Genomic DNA, 20,333 nt, shown 5'->3' on the forward strand with positions numbered 1-20,333 from the left:
ACACCTATATAAAGTGTGGGGAAAATTAAACTATGGTACTAAAGCAGAGGATATTTAAGAAAAAGAGACACATGCTTTAAAGAAAAGCAAAGAAATAATTACCAGGGAACTGTTACTGGGAAGAGGAGTTCAAAAAACTTCTAAAGTGTTGGTGATGCTCCCATGACAGGTGTTGTGGTTAAAAGAGTATCTGCTTTGTTAAGCTACATATTTATATTTTATGTAATTTTTGTGAGTTTACTTATAAAAAAGTGTTTTAAAAATTATTCTTGGAGTTCCCGTCGTGGCTCAGTGGTTAACAAATCCGACTAGGAACCACGACGTTGCAGGTTTGATCCCTGGCCTTGTTCAGTGGGTTAAGGATCCGGCGTTGCCATGAGCTGTGGTGTAGGTTACAGATGTGGCTCAGATCCTGCGCTGCTGTGGCTCTGGCGTAGGCCGGTGGCTACAGCTCCAATTGGACCTCTAGCCTGGGAACCTCCATATGCTGTGGGAGCGGCCCAAGAAAAGGCAAAAGACAAAAAAAAAAAAAAAAAAAAAAAAAAAAGAAAGAAAGAAAAAATTATTCTTGATTATATGAGAAAAAGAATGTGTGTGTGTGTATAACTGAGTCCCTTTGCTGTTCGGCAGAAACTGACAGAATATAAATCAACTATAATAAAAAAATTGTAGGAGATCCCATTGTGGCTCAGCAGGAAGGAACCCGACTAGTATCCATAAGGATGAAGGTTTGATCCCTGGCCTTGTTCAGTGGGTTAAGGATCCAGCATTGCCGTCAGCTGTAGTGTAGGTCACAGACACGGCTTGCATCTGGCATTGCTGTTAGCTGCAGCTCCAATTTGACTCCTAGTTTGGGGATTTCCATATGCCATGGGTGCAGCCCTAAAAAAAGACAAAAAAAAAAATTTTTTTTTTAATTAAAAAATGAAAAAATTAAATACAATAAAAATTATTCTTGACCTTCACAGAACTTTTCACAATGCATTTTAACTCTTGTAGTGATCCATAACTTGAATTAGACATGGCAAAACATACAAGGATGTATTTTACATTTAACATTATAATGCTAGATTTAATAACTCATTTTTCCAGGAAAAAAAGACACAAAAGAAATATTTACTGCTCAAAACAACTGATGCTTAGTTTAAAGATGAGAAGAGAAAGCAAGAGTTAGAATGAGAGCTAGAGATTGGAGGTTGAGGCTGAAATAGGCCAAAATATAACTGAATTCACAAGATGTCAAAATTGATGATTCAATCAATTCTTTACAAAAAAAAAAAGCTGCCCATCTATACTAGATATCAGATAAACTGACTTTATTTTGTAAAGCTGATTTACATTTAGAATTCTAATAAATTTCAAAAAAAAAAGCCTCAAAGGTAAATAAAGCCTAACGTACAATGATTTCATTAATTCATTTATTCAGCATAACCCAAATATCCTTAGTTTTAAAACTTCTCCGTTGTACCTAAGGTACAATATACACACAGAAGCAGACCAACAATACCAGGTATTCATAATATTTACCAGCTTAACTCTTCATAGATGTGGTTTGGCATGCAAATCAGAAAAGGAAAGAAAGGTAACCAAAGGAATGAAGGTAAAAAAGGAGTGGAAGGCAAGGGGGAAAGAATTAAATTAGGTGAACACCAAACATACAGTAACAGCTTTAAGCTGGAAGAAGGCAAACTGAGGTGGGAGGAAAAAAAAAATGGTTTTAAAAAGAGAGATGGGTGCACACTTCTGCGAATATGCTCTGGAAAGTGTAGATACACTGTACCACACACTTTTAGTGGGTAAACTATAAGGTATGTGAATTACATCTTAAAGTTGTTACCAAAAGGGGGGAGGAAGGGAGTTAAAAAGAAAAAAGAAAAAAGGAGTCAAAGTCAGGTTAGAAAATCAGGGGAAAAGAATGTCCACAACTCTCACCACAAATACTGATATCCAGGGAGTTCCCGTCATGGCTCAGCAGAAAGAAACCTGACTAGGAGCCATGAGGTTTCGGGTTCAATCCCTGGCCTCGATCGGTGGATTAAGGATCTGGCATTGCCGTGAGCTGTGGTGTAGGTTGCAGACGTGCCTCAGATCTGGCGTTGCTGTGGCAGTGGCACAGGCCAGCAGCTACAGCTCTGATTAGACCCCTAGCCTGGGAACCTACTTATGCGGCCCTAAAAAAAAGCAAAAAAAAAAAACCCTAAAAATCAACCAAACAAAAATATTGATATCCAAAATGCTCTGAAAATTCACTTTTCTGTTGACTCATATAGCAGTAAAGTCTAACCATGTCTGAACTCATTCAACAATATCTACTCAGAACTAACATTAGATTATATACAGTCTTTGTTATCTACTTATATGGACTATTTATGATCTGACGCGGCAATACCGAGATGTTTGACTATGCCATGCTGCTCCAAACTCTCCTGGGGTGTTACAATTTATGTATATACAGTGTATTACAGTTCTAAAAAGAAAAAAAAAAGTCCAATTTCCAAAACACACTGATTTCCCAGGATCTTGGGTATGGGATAATGGATCTATAGCAGTAAAGGTGGAAAAGGGAGAGAGGTGAAAGCAGTAAAAAGGTGATGGGACCTAAAATGAGGAGGAGATGAAGTTGGAAGGACAAGGCAGAGAGGTGGCCTAGCTAAAAAACAAAGGGAAAGTCCTAATTTTCCTCTCAGTTTTCTAGATCTCCAACAGTATTCAATAAGCTGGGAAACAATGCAGAAATTCACTTAAGAGAAAGTAACAAACACACTTAACAAAGAACATCTAATGAAATTTAACAGAGCAAATAGCCTCAAATACATTAAAGTCAATGTTCCTCTTAAAAGAATGTGAGAAACAGCAGTTCCTATTAGCAGTCATAAGTAGCAAAGATATAACAAGCAAAACCTAGTCAAGAAATTGACATGTGAAGGAGAAAAGAAAAAAAGATAAGGGATTAAAAAAAAATTGGGGGTGCCTTACTTTTCTAATTCTTCAGGATCAAATTTCCACCAAGTTTCAGGTTCATGAAACTCTACTCTGTATCCTTTTCCTATGGCCTACACAAAAGGAAGAGAACAAAACCCAGAGAATGCTTCTTAAAGCAAGATGGCAGAAAGATATAAATTTCAATTAGGCATTACCTCTAAATTTGCTCAACCAAGAAAAAGTTTACTTTTAAAATAATACTGTTTATAAAAAATGTAAGACCCCTTAATGGACAAATTCCAATTACTATCCTCAAGTTCAGACAAAACTAATAAAATGAACATATTGCTTGATAAGCACCATTTCCAATTTTTAAAAAACTAAGCAAATGAACACAACTCTTTAGAGAAAAAGAACAAATGTTTTAATACTATAGATCAAAGTAACCAAATTTCAGAGTATGAAAAAGTTGACAAGAATAAAATATAAAAACTCTCTCATAACTCATATTTACCATTTCCACATATGGTTTCATTTCCCAAGCTTGTGTATTAGTGTTGTCTATTATAACTGGAGATCTCCCCTGATTGATAGCTTGTTTAGCTGAAAAAAAAATAAATTTAAAAAAACAATAAAAAATAGAACTATGAGATAAAAATACACACAATACAATTTAAACATTCATTATTAGGAAACTTTCTATATCCCTGTACTTAAAGCCAAAACTGTTCAATCTCTTAAGTCAGTGCCATGAAAATAAAAGGACTCTGCTAGATTGAAGAGAATTAAGAGGTATAAAAACATGCAATGTGTATTCTCCAGACTGGATGCTGGTTTTGACAAACTAGTTGTAAAGGACATTTTTCAGAATAGATTTTGTTTGAACTTGCATCTAATGAAGGCTTCAGTCTGGAACTGATTTTCATCTACAGAAAATGTAGCAACAAGTTACATTTGAATACGGTCTGAATATGAGAAGAGGTGAACATTTATTGACATGGAAAAATGGGGACTGTTAACTGAAAATGGCAATTTACAAGATAATATATAAGTATAATCTTATTCTGTGCAAAATATAAAGATGTGAGAAGTCACTAAGATACCAAAAATGGTCATCTATAGGTAGTGGGAATATATACATTTTATGCTTAACTTTATTTTCCAATGTTCTATACTTACAAATAATGCTTCAATGCTTTTGAAATAAGACAGACTTTTGTTTAAAAAAAAAGTGCTACGGATTTATCATTACTTACAGACCAAGTAAATAAATACCACAGTTCAACTGACTTTGTGGACATTTCTTAGGACTATTACTCTCAAATAGGAAATTAAGATAGAAGGCAACTTCTCTGAACTGGATCTTCTCTCCCTGTGCCACCTCTTCCCCCATGTGGTGAGAATTACTGCTACAGTGAACAACTGTTAATGACAGGAGTCTGTATACCTCCTTAAGTGTAAACAGGCAAGATAGTTAAGAACCCACAATAAAATTTAAAAAGCTGAGGCAAAATGCAATGATATGGAAGTTTTGCCTGGATTTAGAATTCAAACCACTAAGTTCTATGTAATGAAAACATTTAAGAGATCTCTAAGGGTAGACAGAATTCTAAAGGTTAGTTAAGTCATAGTGCTATGGTGGAATACATATTTGGGAGAAGGTGTCTCTAAATAGTAAAACAAAATTTAGAACTTGGGTCATAAATAGGATACCAAAATGCTATCATCTCCCACTGCTCCATTCCCAAACAGTGATCAAAACTTTCAATAAAAAAAAAAAAGTACTGGAGTTCCCGCCATGGCTCAGTGGTCAAGGAACCTGACTAGGACCCATGAGGACGCGGGTTCAATTCCGTGCCTCGCTCAGTGGGTTAAGGACACAGCATTGCTGTGAGCTGTGGCGTAGGTCGCAGACGCAGCTCAGGTCTGGAGTGGCTGTGGCAGTGGCGTAGACCAGTGGCCACAGCTCCGATTCAACCCCTGACCTGGGAACCTTCATGAACCACAGGCGCAGCCCTAAAAAGACCAAAAAAAAAAAAAAAAAAAAAAGAATATAATTCACACAGTATGAACATTTTAATGAAATATTCTAGACTAGTATTGCAAAAAGAAAAAATGTTCCACGCAAACTTCCTGGTCCAGCAAAGTATACTGGCTCATTCCACTTATCATCTACTTCTATTCCCTTAACTTTAGGTCAAGAATTCCAAACATTTTTTTGGAACTGTAATACCATTATTATTTGATTTGGGCAGTAACACTGTGACATTTTAAAAAATCAAAAAGAAGTAATATTTTAAAATATTTTTATATTACTGTAATATATATGGTACTCTGAAAACTGACAATCAAAAAGAAAAGCATTTATCCTGTTTTTCCTGCATATATTGTACTTTAGGGTAACCTTAGTTACTAGTTTTTAGGTGACAGAAGTTCACTGCAGAAGAATTCTAAGGTATTAAACAAAAAGCAAAGATAGAAAATCACCATTTTGCAACCATGAATGAAATAACTGATTCAGGAAACAATTCATTGTTAACTAAAACAGGGAATAGGCTGCCCTTTGAATCTACTGAACTTAGCATCATTAAAAATGGGAGAGCCAAAATTTGCTTCAAAAAAAAAAAAAAAAAAAAAGAGAGAGTTGACCCTAATTAATCTTCTCATCTACAACAAGTTAAATAGTTATCACATGGAAGCAAATACATAACTACAGGCTTTGGGACACTACAGAACCACAAACTAAGTCTCTGAAACAAGTTAGTGTTATGAGAGCAAAAAAAGGCAAAATTGCTATAGATTAACTTAATTAAAAGAATCATAAAGCCAAATGACCTTGTTTAGATCCTAATTCAAACTGCAAAGAAATATTTAACACAATAAGGGAAATTTGATTACAGACTACATTACACGATCTCAAGGAATTGGGGTTTTATTAATTGTTTTGAGGTGTGATGGTGGCATTACAATTAAAGAAGATGTGATTAAGTAAGAAGGTTAATTTGAAATGCATATAGCATGATTCTACATTTTGCTTAAAAAATACTTCAGTAAATTTTAAAAAAGGGAGGGGGGAATGAAAGCAAAAAGAATAGGCCAATGTAGCAATATCTTTATAAGTAAAAATAATTCTGAATGTTGGGTGTGTGGGGTTCACTGTAATCTCTCTACTCCAGGTTTACATAATCTGTTTCATCATCAATGCATTCTTAATCTTGTAAATAAGAAATTAGATTATAACATAAATGTTTACTTACATAGTTCTAGATAACAGTTTTTAACCCCCACGGCAACATCAAAATATCTGGATAACTTTCAAAAAATACCAAAGTTTAGATCCACTTCACCAACTAAACTAAAATCTCTGAGGCTAAAAATTAAAAAAAAAAAAAAAAAAAAAAAAAAAATTGCTGAGGCTAAAACTCAGGTATAAAATTTTTAAAAGGTCCCCAAGTGATTCAAATGTGCAGCCAAGGTTAAGAATTACCTGTGCCAAGAGTTCCCGTCGTGGCACAGTGGTTAACGAATAGGAATCATGAGGTTGCAGGTTCGATCCCTGGCCTTGCTCAGTGGGTTAAGGACCCAGCATTGCCGTGAGCTGTGGTGTAGGTTGCAGACTCGGCTCGGATCCTGCATTGCTGTGGCTCTGGCATAGGCCAGTGGCTACAGCTCCAATTCAATCCCTAGCCTGGGAACCTCCATATGCCACGGGAGCCGCTCAACAAAAAGCAAAAAGACAAAAAGACAAGAAAAAAAAAAAAAAAAAGAACTACCTGTGCCAAAATGAAAAGAAACTGACCCATGCGCCTTCAAAAGATGTATTAAGTAGATTTTCTGTCAAGTAGCAATGAAAAACATTTTTTTTGCCTTTTTTTTTTTTTTTTAGGGCCACACCTGCACCATATGGAACCTGGGCCACGAGTTGAATAGGAGCTGCAGCTGGGGACTATACCACAGCCATGGCAACAGAGGATGAGAGCTGCACCTGAAAATTATGCTGTAGCTCATGGTAACGGTGGATCTTTAACCCACTGAGCAAGGCCAGGGATCTAACCTGCATCCTCAAGGAGACAACGTCTGGTCCTTAACCTGCTAAGCCACAATGAGAATTCCAGGTACACTACTTAGAGTTTACAAATTCTACCTACAGTCTCTGATTTTCACAACAACCTCAATCAAGTAGGGCAAGTATAATTATCTCTGCCTTTAATAGATGAAAAACTGGGTCTCAAAGCTGTTTCAATGCCTTGTCAAAGTCATCCACCTGGTGAAAATCAAGTGGCGAACAAAAATTCAGATCTTGTGACTCCTAGGCAAATATTCTATCCCGGGAGGCTTGGCCCAAAACAAACCTCTGTTCTGGTTCCAGTCATGGGCATCACCAAGCTGATTAACATTATACCTGTACCCATCTTGATGGTGAAAATAGTCATCAGTGCTGAACACAATGCCATCACGACTCTGACCAAGCAGAATTCTGTTAATAAAAGAAATCATAAAGTGCCATTTATAAAATCTATAACCATCAGAAATAAGCCACACAAGAAAGGTTATTAAATGAATTTCTGGTACATATTTATAAGTATATTGCAGATAGGACAGCACAGGAGGGAAATCTTAAAAAGCTTTCAGGTTTCAGTTCCCGTCATGGCGCAGTGGTTGACGAATCCCACTAGGAACCATGAGGTTGCAGGTTCAATCCCTGGCCTCGCTCAGTGGGCTAAGTGATCCCGTGTTGCCGTGAGCTGTGGCGGAGGTCGCAGACTCGGCTTGGATCCTGCATTGCTGTGGACCTGGCTTAGGATGGAGGCTACAGCTCTGATTAGACCCCTAGCCTGGGAACTTCCATATGCTTCAGGTGCAGCCCTAAAAAGACAAAAAGACGGGGAAAAAAAAAAAGCTTTCAGGTTTCAAATATCACTTCACATTTAATATCCAAGCAAAGAGATTGACAAGTGTTCAGAGTATCAGCATTCTGATCACCAGTGAAGTGAGAGTCATGAAAAAGACTGGAGATGTGCTGAGGAAAGGTAAAAGACAGCAAGAATCATTTGGATTCAACAATAACAAAAATATTTTATCTCCCTTCCCTCAACCCTTAGGCAATGGGATATCATTCTGTAACTTCTTTTTGAGGAAGGAAAGACAGTGGAAGGTAGTAGAAGCAATGATATTTTCCTGGGGTGATTCAGGAATGCTTCCTGGAGTACCTGTCGTGGCGCAGTAGTTAACGAATCCAACTAGGAACCATGAGGTTGCGGGTTCGGTCCCTGCCCTTGCTCAGTGGGTTAACGATCCGGCGTTGCCGCGAGCTGTGGTGTAGGTTACAGACGCGGCTCGGATCCCGAGTTGCTGTGGCTCTGGCGTAGGCCAGTGGCTGCAGCTCCTATTAGACCCCTAGCCTGGGAACCTCCATATGCCGCGGGAGCAGCCCAAAGAAATAGCAAAAAGACAAAAAAAAAAAAAAAAAAAAGAATGCTTCCTAAGAAGTAACAGGAAGGATACCAACTATTAAGATAACAGAGAGTTCCTGCCATGGCACAGTGGTTAATGAATCCAAACAGGAACCATGAGGTTGCAGGTTCGATCCCTGGCCTTGCTCAGTGGGTTAAGGATCCGGCATTGCCGTGAGCTGGGGTGTAGGTTGCAAAGTGGCTCAGATCCCGCGTTGCTGTGGCTCTGGCGTAGGCTGGCAGCTACAGTTCCGGTTGGACACCTAACCTGGGAACCTCCACATGCCATGGGAGCGGCCCTAGAAAAGGCAAAAAGACAAAAAAAAAAAAAAGATAACAAACACATCTCCTCTTTCCTCAGCTTACAATAAAACTATATATTTTATAATAAAAATAAAATCAAATATATAAAAATTTTTAAAAATTTAACATACATTTCTACTTATAGAATTATAGTTCAAATTACTTCAAACCAACCAAAGTAAATAGTTTATATTATTTGTTTGCTTGTTTGGGAGGCTGAAGTTGGATTTCTTTCTTAAGTAGCCATAATTTTCCCAAAATATACCACCTAACACATATGGCATCTTATTTGCCTATACAGATAACCTAGAATATAAAAATGCTACAATATTAGTATTCCAAGCCAAAGCTCAATCACCTAAAAAGATTATGATCATAATAAACAATATTATTACAGTTAAATATCATAGTTATATTCAACAGTACTAGAAAACTGATACCATCTTTCTTAGATACCATGTTTCATTTTTTTCTATTCTACTACTTTATTAATGGGTGATCTTTCAAGTATTAATAATACCATACTACAAGAGTAGAGCAGCTTTTTCTTTTTAAAGAGTACAGTAGCTTTTGCATCCAAAAAATGTCTAACTTCTTCCAAATAAAAAAAAAGTAGGGAGGGAGGAGACAGTAAATCCATTTATATTATTAAACCAAGTCAACATCAAATACAAGTAAATTTCAATGAAGAACATCTTAAGTATATAAATTACAATTATAGCAAAGAATTTTACCTTGGACAGACTTCTTCCTCCCAGACTGCTCATGCATCTTTCCAAAATTCCCTGAATTATCTCAAACTGTGAAGCTTTATTTTGAGGACTCATATTAAAAATACTTACATCAATCTAGATATAGCTGGTATCATACCAACCATCTGAACCAAAAATAAATTATTTAGGCATATTAGTATTGGGAGTTCCTGCTATAGTGCAGTGCATAGAAAATCTGACTGTAGCTGCTCCTGTCACTGTGTAGGCAGGGGTTCAATCCCTGGCTCCAGGCAGTGAGTTAAGGATCCAGTGTTGCTGCAGCTGTGACACAGGTTGCAGCTCAGATTCAAGCCCTGGCCTGGGTACTTCCATATGCCATAGGTATAGCCACACTCTGCAAAAAAGAGTATCAGTATAGTCAAAACTGTTATAATCAGATTCTGTAAGAACTCTCACAAGTCAGGTACTACAATGGATTCTCAGAACATCAGAAGTTGGAACTTTGAAAAATCAAGTATCTAATAAAAAATTCAGATGTGGTCCCACTGGCCACTTGATTTGTGTTTTTAAAAAATAGCTAACCTGGAGTTCCCATAGTGGCTCAGTGGTTAACGAATCTGACTAGGAACCATGAGGTTGTGGGTTCGATCCCTGGCTTTGCTCAGTGGGTTAAGTGATCCAATGTTGCCGTGAGCTGTGGTATAGGTCAAAAATGAGGCTGATCCCACGTTGCTGTGGCTCTGGCACAGGCCAGCAGCTACAGCTCTGATTAGACCCCTAGCCTGGGATCCTCCATATGCTGTAGGTGCAGCCCTAGAAAAAGGACCCAAAAAAAAAAAAAAAAAAAAAAAAAAAATAGCTATTGTAACAGACTTGTGGTTGCCAAGAGTAGGGGGAGGAAGTGGAATGGACAAGGAGTTTGGGGTTGGTGGATGCAAACTATTACATTTAGAATGGATAAGCAATGAAGTCCTACTGTACAACACAGGGAACTATATCCAGTCTCTTGGGATAGACCATAATAGAAGATAATATGGAGTTCCCGTCATGGCACAGTGGTTAACGAATCCGACTAGGTGGTGTTAAATGGTGTTAAATCCAGAAAAAAAAATTTCAGAAATTAGGCCACCAGCGTCACATCAATAGTGGTAGGTAGAAAAGCCAAAAACAGTGGCTTACAACGGTATTTCCCCACTCCTGGAGTGTAGGCTGGAGTTCAGTGACTGGCTTCTAACTGGTAGCATATGGAACGCTAAACCCAAGATTAGATTATAGGGGGAAAAGTGGCTCGCTTTCTCTTACCACATTGGGAATGGAAAAAGGTCCAAGCAGCAAAGAACTGAGAGAGGTTTCCAGCCTAGAGAAACCAAGTAACTGAGACCTTCAATCCAACAGCACACAAGGAACTGGGTCTATCAACAACCTCGTGAGAGATATTCCATGCAGATCCATGCATATCCTCCCCAAGACAAGGTTTCGACCAGAACACAGCTCTAGCCAAATCCTTATCACAGTATAACCAAAGGCACCCAGATTCCTGTGCTTTAGAAACTGTAAGAAGACAGTAACTGTTTGCTGCTTTAACAACTCAGCTTTAAGGTAATCTGTTACATAGCCATGGGTAACTAATGCATATTTGTGCTTATAATCTTTCACTTAATTAAGGAACAAGTGAAAAGTGTTCCTGGTTCCTTAAACCTCATTTTAAGAACCCTATTTCCCAAATGACCTACTATGAAATAGTTCATTTTCATGGTTTATTTAATTTCTAAGAACCATACATTTTCTTTAATACATCTATGTGTGTTTAAAAGAAAAAATAAGAGTTCCCGTTGTGGTACAGTGGAAACGAATCCTACTAAGAACCATGAGGTTGCAGGTTCGACCCCTGGCCTCACTCAGTGGGTTAAGTATCCTGTGTTGCTGTGAGCTGTGGTGTAGGTCACAGACACAGCTCAGACCTGACATTGCTGTGGCTGTGGTATAGGCCAGCAAATGAAGCTCTGATTCATCTAGAAGTTGAACTGGATGGGAACTAATCTGGGAACTTCCACATGCTGCAGGTAGGGCCCTAAAAAGCAAAAAAAAAAAAAAAGGTATTCTCCTCCCAAAAAAATTCTGAGTAGTAGTTCCCGTTGTAGCTCGGAGGTAACAAACCCAACCAGTATTGTTGAGGATACAGGATCGACCCCTGGCCTGGCTCAGTGGGTAAGGACCTGGCGTTGCCATGAGCTGTGGTATGTAGGTCACAGACATGGCTCAGATCTAGTATTGCTATGGCATAGGCCAACAGCTGCAGCTCCAATTTGACCCCTGGCATGGGAACTTCCGTATGCTGCCAGTGTGGCCTTAAAATAGAAAACAAAAACAATAACAAAAACTGAGTAAAACTGACAATTGATGAATCCCTTACCTCCTTACCTCACATACCTATCTCAAGACCACTTTCCTGGGACACCTCACTATCTAAACACTTTTTGAATTAAGAATAAAGTCCTATGGAGTTCCTGTCATGGCACAGCAGAAACAAATTCTACTAGTATCCATGAGGATGCAGATTCGATCCCTGCCCTTGCTCAGTGGGTTAAGGATCCGGTGTTGCTGTGAGCTATGGTGTAAGTCATAGACGCGGCTCAGATCTGGTGTTCCTGTGGCTCTGGCATAGGCCAGCAGCAACAGCTCCGATTGGACTCCTAGCCTGGGAACCTCCATATGCCTCAGATGCGGTGCTAAAAAAAAAAAAAAAAGAAAAAAAAAGACCAAAAAAAAAAAAGGAAAATAATAAAGCTCTAGATAAGAAAAGGTCGATCTTTCCTTGGAATTTAAACTGAGAGCTACACCAACAACACAGAAGAAAAAAAAAAATCTCTTGCCATCTCTCTTTAAACTAGTTTTCTATGGCTACTGTAACAAATTGCCACAAACGTGCTGGCTTAAAGCAACATAGATTCTTATAGTTCTGGAGGTCAGAAGTCTGAAATCAGGCTCAAGGGGTTAAAATCAGGTTTGGGGCAGGCTGGCATTCCTCCTGGAGGCTCTAAAGGAGACTATTTCCTTGCCCTTTCCAGCTTCTAAAACCCACCTACATAGCTTGTGGTCCCTTCCTCCATCTTCAACAAGAAGCACAGCATCTTCTCCCCTCTTTGACAAGTGCTTCAACTATCCTTTATCCCTGATGAACTCCAGACATTTTGTTAATAATGAAATCAGTGACTTGTTTCTGAAAATTCTCTCACTGGTGAATCAGTAGCATATAAGAAATGGGGATTAAGTAAAATATTTCAGATTCAACCCTCCTTGGAAGAAAAGAGTTTAAGAATCTAGCAAAATCTATACCCTACACCCAAGATTTGATCCCTGTTTCAACCAGAGTCAAAGAGTTCTGTTTAGCTGATTGCCAACTACAGTGGCAACAGAATTCTACCTCTACAATATTGTTCAATTATGCCTCAAATGAATCTTTCATCAAAGTGCCATCAATTTGCCTAAGAGGACAAAAAGCTGGCACTTTATCCTACCTACAAAGGTTGTGTGAACTGTTTTGCACTAGCATACTCACAAATGTATGTATAGTACATGTACATGTATGTGTGTATATACATATTTTTTTTGCCTTTTTATTTTTATTTATTTTTCTGTCTTTTGTCTTTTTAGGGCCACATCCGCAGCATGTGGAGGTTTTCAGGCTAGGGGTCTAATCGGAGCTATAGCTGCTGGCCTACAACACAGCCACAGCAAAGCCAGATCCGAGCCGTGTCTGTGACCTACACCACAGCTCACAGCAAAGCCGGATCCTTAACTCACTGAACGAGGCCAGGGATCAAACCCACAACCTCATGGTTCCCAGTTGGATTCGTTTCTGCTGTGCCACGACAGGAACTCCTTTTTTCTGCTTTCTTAAAGACCGTTCCTGTGTCATATGTAAGTTCCCAGCCTAGGGGTCGAATCTGAGCTGCAGCTGCTGGCCAAAGCCACAACACCAGATCTACTTATGCATAAATATTTAAAGTCTGTACTTGTGTTAGAATTTAAGCTAAGACTGATTTCATTAAAATCTGTTGGTGAAGTTGTGGGTAAACAACTAAGCCTCACCCACTTACAACCAAATTGGCTCAGGTCAATTGTCAATGAATAAATGATAATGCAGTCTTTTGTGGCTTATTCTACATGCAGAGTGGTAAGGGCAAATATTACATGAGTTCAGGAGGAGGATTACTGAGGACTGAGATGAGAAATCAAAACCTGCGAAGTGGAGTTCCCGTCGTGGCGCAGTGGTTAACAAATCCGACTAGGAACCAGGAGGTGGCGGGTTCTGTCCCTGCCCTTGCTCAGTGGGTTAACGATCCGGCGTTGCCGTGAGCTGTGGTGTAGGTTGCAGACGCGGCTCGGATCCCGCGTTGCTGTGGCTCTGGCATAGGCCAGCGGCTACAGCTCCGATTAGACCTCTAGCGTGGGAACCTCCATATGCCACGGAAGCGGCCCAAAGAAATAGCAAAAAGCCAAAAAAAAAAAAAATCTTAAAAAAAAAAAACAAAAACCTGCAAAGTGCAAGCACATAAGAGAACCTCTGAATCAGTAGCATCCTGATAATGAATTGACAGTGTAAGGCAGGTAGCAGCCTAAGTCCACAAGGATATGAAGATAGAGAGGTAGGTAAGGAGTAAATTAAGGAAGAAAGGGACTTACACACAATTCCCAAAGAATGCGAAATTTATCTCCCTATAGCTCATTATCACATATCAATCAATACTAAACGATGTTAACTTTTAATTTAGTGCCCCCAAATCAGCTCAACTCTGACCTCTAAATCTTTACTCCTTTCTTTAAAGCTCATTTAGAAAGCTAAATCATGTATGAAGACATTCCTCACTAAAGACTACACAGCTTTACATCCAATCCCAAATAACCATTCAAAAATGTGTGGACCAAAAGAGATACTGCTGCTTCTTTAACCAAGCTCCTCAGTCAGGAGTCAAGCTTAGGGCTTGTGATATACAATAAAGCAAATGATTAGGTAAGAAACACTATCATTTACATTCCCAATTGATGTCTTACCAGTTTTTCTAACTTCTCCCAAGTCCTTTAACCTGAACTCATTCTTTTTACTAGCCTCTACTCCTTCTAAAAAATGAAAAGACTGTAACTCATCTCACAAAATTGTTAGATATGAAAGTACTCTGTAAATTGTAAATCATAACACAAATGGCAGTTGCAACTATAACTTCATTCTTATTACACATATTTCCTCAAATAAATATACATATTATATACAATCATCTCTATCATCTCCCACTACAATTACGTCTCCTTGAAATTCTACTGAATTATTACCACGCTTTATTCACCTTCAGTCAGTTTCAACACACTCCAATGTGTTGTTCCAAACCTAATCTTCTTTTTGTTTGTCTTGCCTTTTAGGGTCACACCCGCAGCATATGGAGGTTCCCAGGCTAGGGGTCAAACTGGAGATACAGCTGCTGGCCTACACCACAGCCACAGCAACGTGGGATCTGAGCCTCATCTGTGACCTACACCACAGCTCAGGGCAACACCAGATCCCTGACCCAATGAGAGAGGCCAGGGACTGAACCCACATCCTTATGGCTACCAGTTGGATTCATTTCTGCCATGCTACAATGGGAACTCCTAAACCTTTCTTTCTTACATTTATTCTACACCCACTTAGGAGGTCCTCACAAGATCCCTTCATCCAATTTTCAAATTTCAACTATATCTTTTCTCTGATTTTATATTCTAAATCTAGAAGAATACTTCACTCTAACTTCTATGCTTTCCAAAGAGTTGAAATTTCACTTTCTCTACAAAATCTTCATTAAAGAGGAAACAAAACGCAGACCTCAATTTAAATTCATTTACAAAGATCACAGCTTACAATCTAGCTTGAAATGTCTGCAGCATAATCATTCTATAATTTCTTGCTTCTGAAGAAATTCTATTTAGATTATCTTGCAAGTAAACATAACACTTATAAAATGATTCCATGAACTTTTTTTTTTTTCTTTTTTGGCCGCCATGCAGCATATGCATGAAGTTCCAGGGCCAGGGATCAGATCCAAGCTAAACCGCAGCTGCAGCAACCGCTGATCCTTATTCCACTCTGCCGGCCCGGGTTTGAGCCTGTGTCCCAGTGCTCCCAAGATGACACCAATCTCATTGTGCCACACTGGGAACTCCTCCTTGGACTTTTTTATCCTTACTCAAAGACATCAAATAAACTTTCTTTTTCCCCTTATCTAGGCATGTATCATGAATCATCCTACATGAACTACAACAAATTTGTATTTTGTTTGTGCTTTCTCCACAACTGCACAAATGTTGCACAATTTAAATGCATCAATATTCTTTTTTTTTTTCTTCTTCTTCTTTAGGGCCGCACCTGTGGCATATGGAAGTTCACTGGCTAGAGGTCAAAATGGAGCTGCAGCTGCCTGCCTACAATGCCACAGTAACACCAAGCAGAGCCACATCTGCGACCTATGCCAGATCCTTAACCCACTGAGTGAGCCGAGGGATCAAGCCCACATCCTCCCAAGTATGAGTTGGGTTCTTGACCCGCTGAGTCACAACAGAACTCCTCAATATTCTTTTTTTAAAATGTAAACAAAAACAGGAATTTGAAACATTTCATCACACAAATCACCAGTTCTAATTCCATTAATTCAGATACTGCTGACTTCAAACTTTTTTTTTTTTTTGTCTTTTCTAGGCCCGCTCCTGCGGCATATGGAGGTTCCCAGGCTAGGGGTCCAATCGGAGCCGTAGCCACCGGCCTACGCCAGAGTCACAGCAATGAGGGATCCGAGCCGCGTCCGCAACCTACACCACAGCTCACGGCAGTGCCCGATCCTCAACCCACCGAGCAAGGCCAGGGATCGAACCTGCAACCTCATGGTTCCCAACTGGATCCGTGAACCACTACGCCACAACGGGAACTCCTGACTTCAAACTTCTTAAAGAAACCAAAAAAAGGCTTCCTCTGCCAATCAATGATAGAAACACAGCACAGTTCTTAAAACACACTCAAAACTCCTTTACTTGGGATATTTCATTTGCTTCTCACAATAACTGCAGAAAAATAAATACTACGTATTTTACTCACAGATAACAAAACCGATCCAAGGTCACAAAGTGAAATAACTCAGTCAAAGCCCAACTCTTCTAAAACAGCTGACTTAAAAGGGAAGGCCAGCACAGTTCTCAAACTGCATTTGCTTTCGTCACTGTCGTAATTATACATGGTGAATCTATATTTAAAGCCCTTAGCAGAATCGTAACATCATTTCATATGCCAATCTCATTTCCTCTATCACAAAATGTCTGCTAAAATATTTACTGTCAGATGCCATTCTCAAGTATAACAAATTAAAATTTTTCTAGTAGAAGCATAAAAGCATCTGCTGCTATTGATTACAACTATCAATTATAACGTTTAAGTAATGAATTACCAAGTATTCACTTGGTATCCTTTACTTACCGAGACAACGTTGTTTTCCCAGAACCAGGCAAACCTCTTAAAAGAATAAGTAACTTCTGTAATTTATTTAACTTTTCCTCTTGAAACTGCTGGTTCATAAACCTGTCTGTTCCATTATGCTGGTAAACAGAAGAATCTTTCCAGCATCCTTCTCTGGTTTCACAGAAACCATTACTAGCATATCCATCCTGCACAGCACAGCCATTTGTAGAGGAAAGATCACTACTGGTAATGTCACTACACTCAGTGTATGCATCGTTGTGATCAAAAGTCGAGCAATCCCAGTTAACCTGACAACTATCTACATAATATCCACGTTGCATCTGAAAGCCATCTTGGGTGTGGAAAATACTTGGTGGATTTGGTGGAACACTGAATCTTTGAATATTTAAGTGACAGTTAAAACTGGGAACACAAGGATCTTGGGGAACTATAAAAGAATGCATTGACTGCCATTCAGGCATGAAGGAAGTAAACGAATTATCACAAAATGTAGGTATTACTTGTCCATTACAAGGATATTCGCCTGGCTCATTCCCATCACACTGTTGATAATCAAAATGTGACTGAGGACTATTACTAAGATCCTTTTTCTTTTCTTCTTCAAATTTTAATACCTCATTATTATGACCCTGATAATATGGAATAAGTTGTTCCTTAGAGGGTTCAAGCTCCTTACAGCTGCTTTCTGAATCTTTTTCATTTTCAAGCTCTTCGATTTCTTTGTAAAACTGAGATAATTCATTGTCGATCTCTGATGTTTTGGAGTTAAATTTCTGTTTCTCTTCTTGTCCTCCTTTGCCATCTATACCATTGATAGTGTCTGCTTGATCCCTCTTTTCATTACATTTCTTTTTCTTAGGGGGTTTGTAAATGGGTCCTATAAATGCTGTACTTGTACTATATATATCATCATCTTTGGATACCAATGCAGGGCGTGTATCCTGTAAAATCTGTGAATCAGTAGACTCGGTGACGTTTGGTCTATCACCAGGCATCTCATCATGCACAGGTTTCAGCACGTCTGTAGTTCTGGTTTTGTCCTCCTGAGGATGACTACGTCCTCTGCTATCAATGATGGGCACAGGGACCCGATGACTTCCAGTTTTCTCTTTGATTCTGTGAAAATTAGCGTTTCCATGATGGGGGAAAACATACGCCTCTTCAGTAGACTTCAGTTTCTTATAGCATGGTTCAATTGTTAGTTCTTCCCCATGTCCCATGGATTTAGCTCCAATTTCATCATAAGACATCTGAAGAGCAAATAAACCATACCATTAACAGCTAATATTTAGGAAATGTTAACAAAACTTTCTTCGGAAGCAATAGAAAAAAATTAATTGACATAAGGATTTAATAACATTTTCCCAAAATACAAAAATTTTATAAATTTTAATTTCATAACCAGTTATTGTTAAGTATTGTTATGATACTACGATTTAAAGGTGAGTTCTCACTGAAGGCAAGTAAACACCCTTTAAAAAAAGAGATACATCTCATCTGTAAACTAAATGATGTCTTTCTGAAATAATTAATGAATAATGCATTTCTGAATTTAGAAAACTTAAGCAAGCTTGGAAAGCTGAAACTATGTATATATACACAGAGTTGAGTGTGTATGTGTGCATGTGCTGCACCTGAGGCAAATGGAGGTTCCCAGCTAGGGGCTGAAGCAGAGCTGCAACAGACAGCCTACACCACAGCAACGCCAGATCTGAGCCACATCTGCAACCTACACCATAGCTCACGGCCATGCCAGATCCTTAACCCACTAAGCTAGGCCAGGGATCAAACCTGAATCCTGGGGAATATTAGTCAGATTCATCTCTGCTGTGCCACAACAGGAACTCCTATAATATATATTTTGACGATATAGACATACAACTGTGTACCAAAAGGGAGAGTAAATTTGCCAACCAAAGTGACACATATCCAAACTGGGTGTGATAAACTGCATCATACATCTACCTGTTTAAAACTACAAGGTCCTGGCATTCCTTCTGCGGCACAACGGAATTGGCAGTGTCTTGGGAACACTGAGACACAAGTTTTGGTCCCTGGCTGCCACAGTGGATTAAAGGATCCATTCAGCTTTTCCTCAGCTTCCGCTTAGGTTGCAACTGTGGCTCAGATCTGATCCCTGGCCTGGGAACTCTGTATGCTGTGGGCTGGCCAAAAAAGAAAAATGTAAGTAAATAAATAAAACCACTAGGTCTTGGAGTTCCCACTGTACCACAGTGGGTTAATGATCTGGCTTGCCTCTCGAGGCGCCAGTTCACTCCCTGACTCAGTGCAGTGGGTCAAGGATCCAGCATTGCTACAGCTGTGGTGCAGGTCACAGCTCTGGCTTGGATTTAATCCCTGGCCCAGGAACCTCCATATGCTGTAGGAGGGACAAGGAAAGAAAAAAAAAAAAAAAAAACAGAAAAAACCACTAGATCTTTAGGAATAAATGGATCCAGCTCCCAACCTCAGGCAGTATCTCCTTAGCAATCAAATGTCAGATTAACTGAAATGTCCATCTTTACGGGCCCTATACCTGCAGGTACTGTAAAAGTGGTTTCCAAATATGTATGCGACAGGCTTGGACCTAGGACCTTTTGCTGATAGTATTTGCACCTAAACAAATGCCTCCTCAAGCAACAAGGGACTAAAAATAACTGTATGTATGTGCAGTTGGGGAAAATTATGGACAAGATATAAAGGACCAGAAATTCCCATGTGGCGCAGTGTGTTTAGGAACTAGGGTTGTAACTGCAGCAGATGGAGTCACTATTATGTCACAGGTTTGATCCCTGGCCCAGGAACTTCCATATGCCACAGGCACAGCTAAAAACCAAAAAAATCAAAAATCGAACTGATCAAACCAATACTTCTGAAGAGCTGGGAGCAAAAAAAAAATAAATAAAACAAAAAATCCAAAAAAGAGTACCAGAAGCAAAAGCAGCACCACCTGCACACAGCACCACCAAAGCGATGGACAAATCACCTAAGCTACTCCTCCAGCCTGACTCCTAGAGCTGCCCATACCCTCATCCCACATAAGGAAGGCCAAATTCCCTGGTTGGTTCAAGACTTAATGGCACCCATTGTGGGGCAACTGTCCCTTTTCTGGGAGATCTGGGTGCCTCTGGGACCAACTTCTCTGTGGAGGTTGGGTGCCACAAAGTCTGTTCCCTACCAGGGTCTTTGGCATTTCTTAATCAACAGTAATTGGTAAGAGGCCAGACAAGAAATTCAGAGAAAGCTTTATCTGGGGGGTCCTCACTGCAGCAGAGGGGCGTGAAAACAAGTAACAAGTTCCCTTGCTTGCTCGGTGAGGGAGAGTGGTTTCTTACAAGGGGTGAGGGTAGGGGCAGGTCCAGGGGTCAGGCCAAAGGGCTAATTTGGGTGGTCTGCCCACCCCTTTGGTGGTGTTGTGTGCAGAGTGCATGTGCAGTCCCCTGC

General features: G+C 39.4%; 1 protein-coding gene across 13 annotated transcripts in view; it reads right to left on the reverse strand.

Moving 5' to 3' along the window:
- Nucleotides 1-20,333, reverse strand: part of N4BP2L2 (NEDD4 binding protein 2 like 2) — a 106,690-nt gene that overhangs the window by 84,617 nt on the left and 1,740 nt on the right. For 7 of the 13 annotated variants that reach the window (XM_021065179.2, XM_084981424.1, XM_084981425.1 and 4 more), the window contains exons 2-5: nt 16,887-18,139; nt 7,275-7,399; nt 3,437-3,525; nt 2,977-3,053 (exon numbers count right to left, since the gene is read on the reverse strand). In XM_021065179.2, the coding sequence (XP_020920838.2) occupies nt 2,977-3,053; nt 3,437-3,525; nt 7,275-7,399; nt 16,887-18,139 (1,544 nt within the window). The remainder of the gene's footprint in view (nt 1-2,976; nt 3,054-3,436; nt 3,526-7,274; nt 7,400-16,886; nt 18,140-20,333) is intronic. The other 6 variants (XM_084981428.1, XM_084981427.1, XM_084981426.1 and 3 more) reach the window with 3 other exon arrangements.

This window comes from Sus scrofa, chromosome 11 (assembly GCF_054392235.1).
Source record: "Sus scrofa isolate SSC_HxYL_T2T_F1_AM1 chromosome 11, Sscrofa_HxYL_maternal_Yorkshire_Landrace_v2.0, whole genome shotgun sequence".
Classification (NCBI taxonomy): domain Eukaryota; kingdom Metazoa; phylum Chordata; class Mammalia; order Artiodactyla; family Suidae; genus Sus; species Sus scrofa.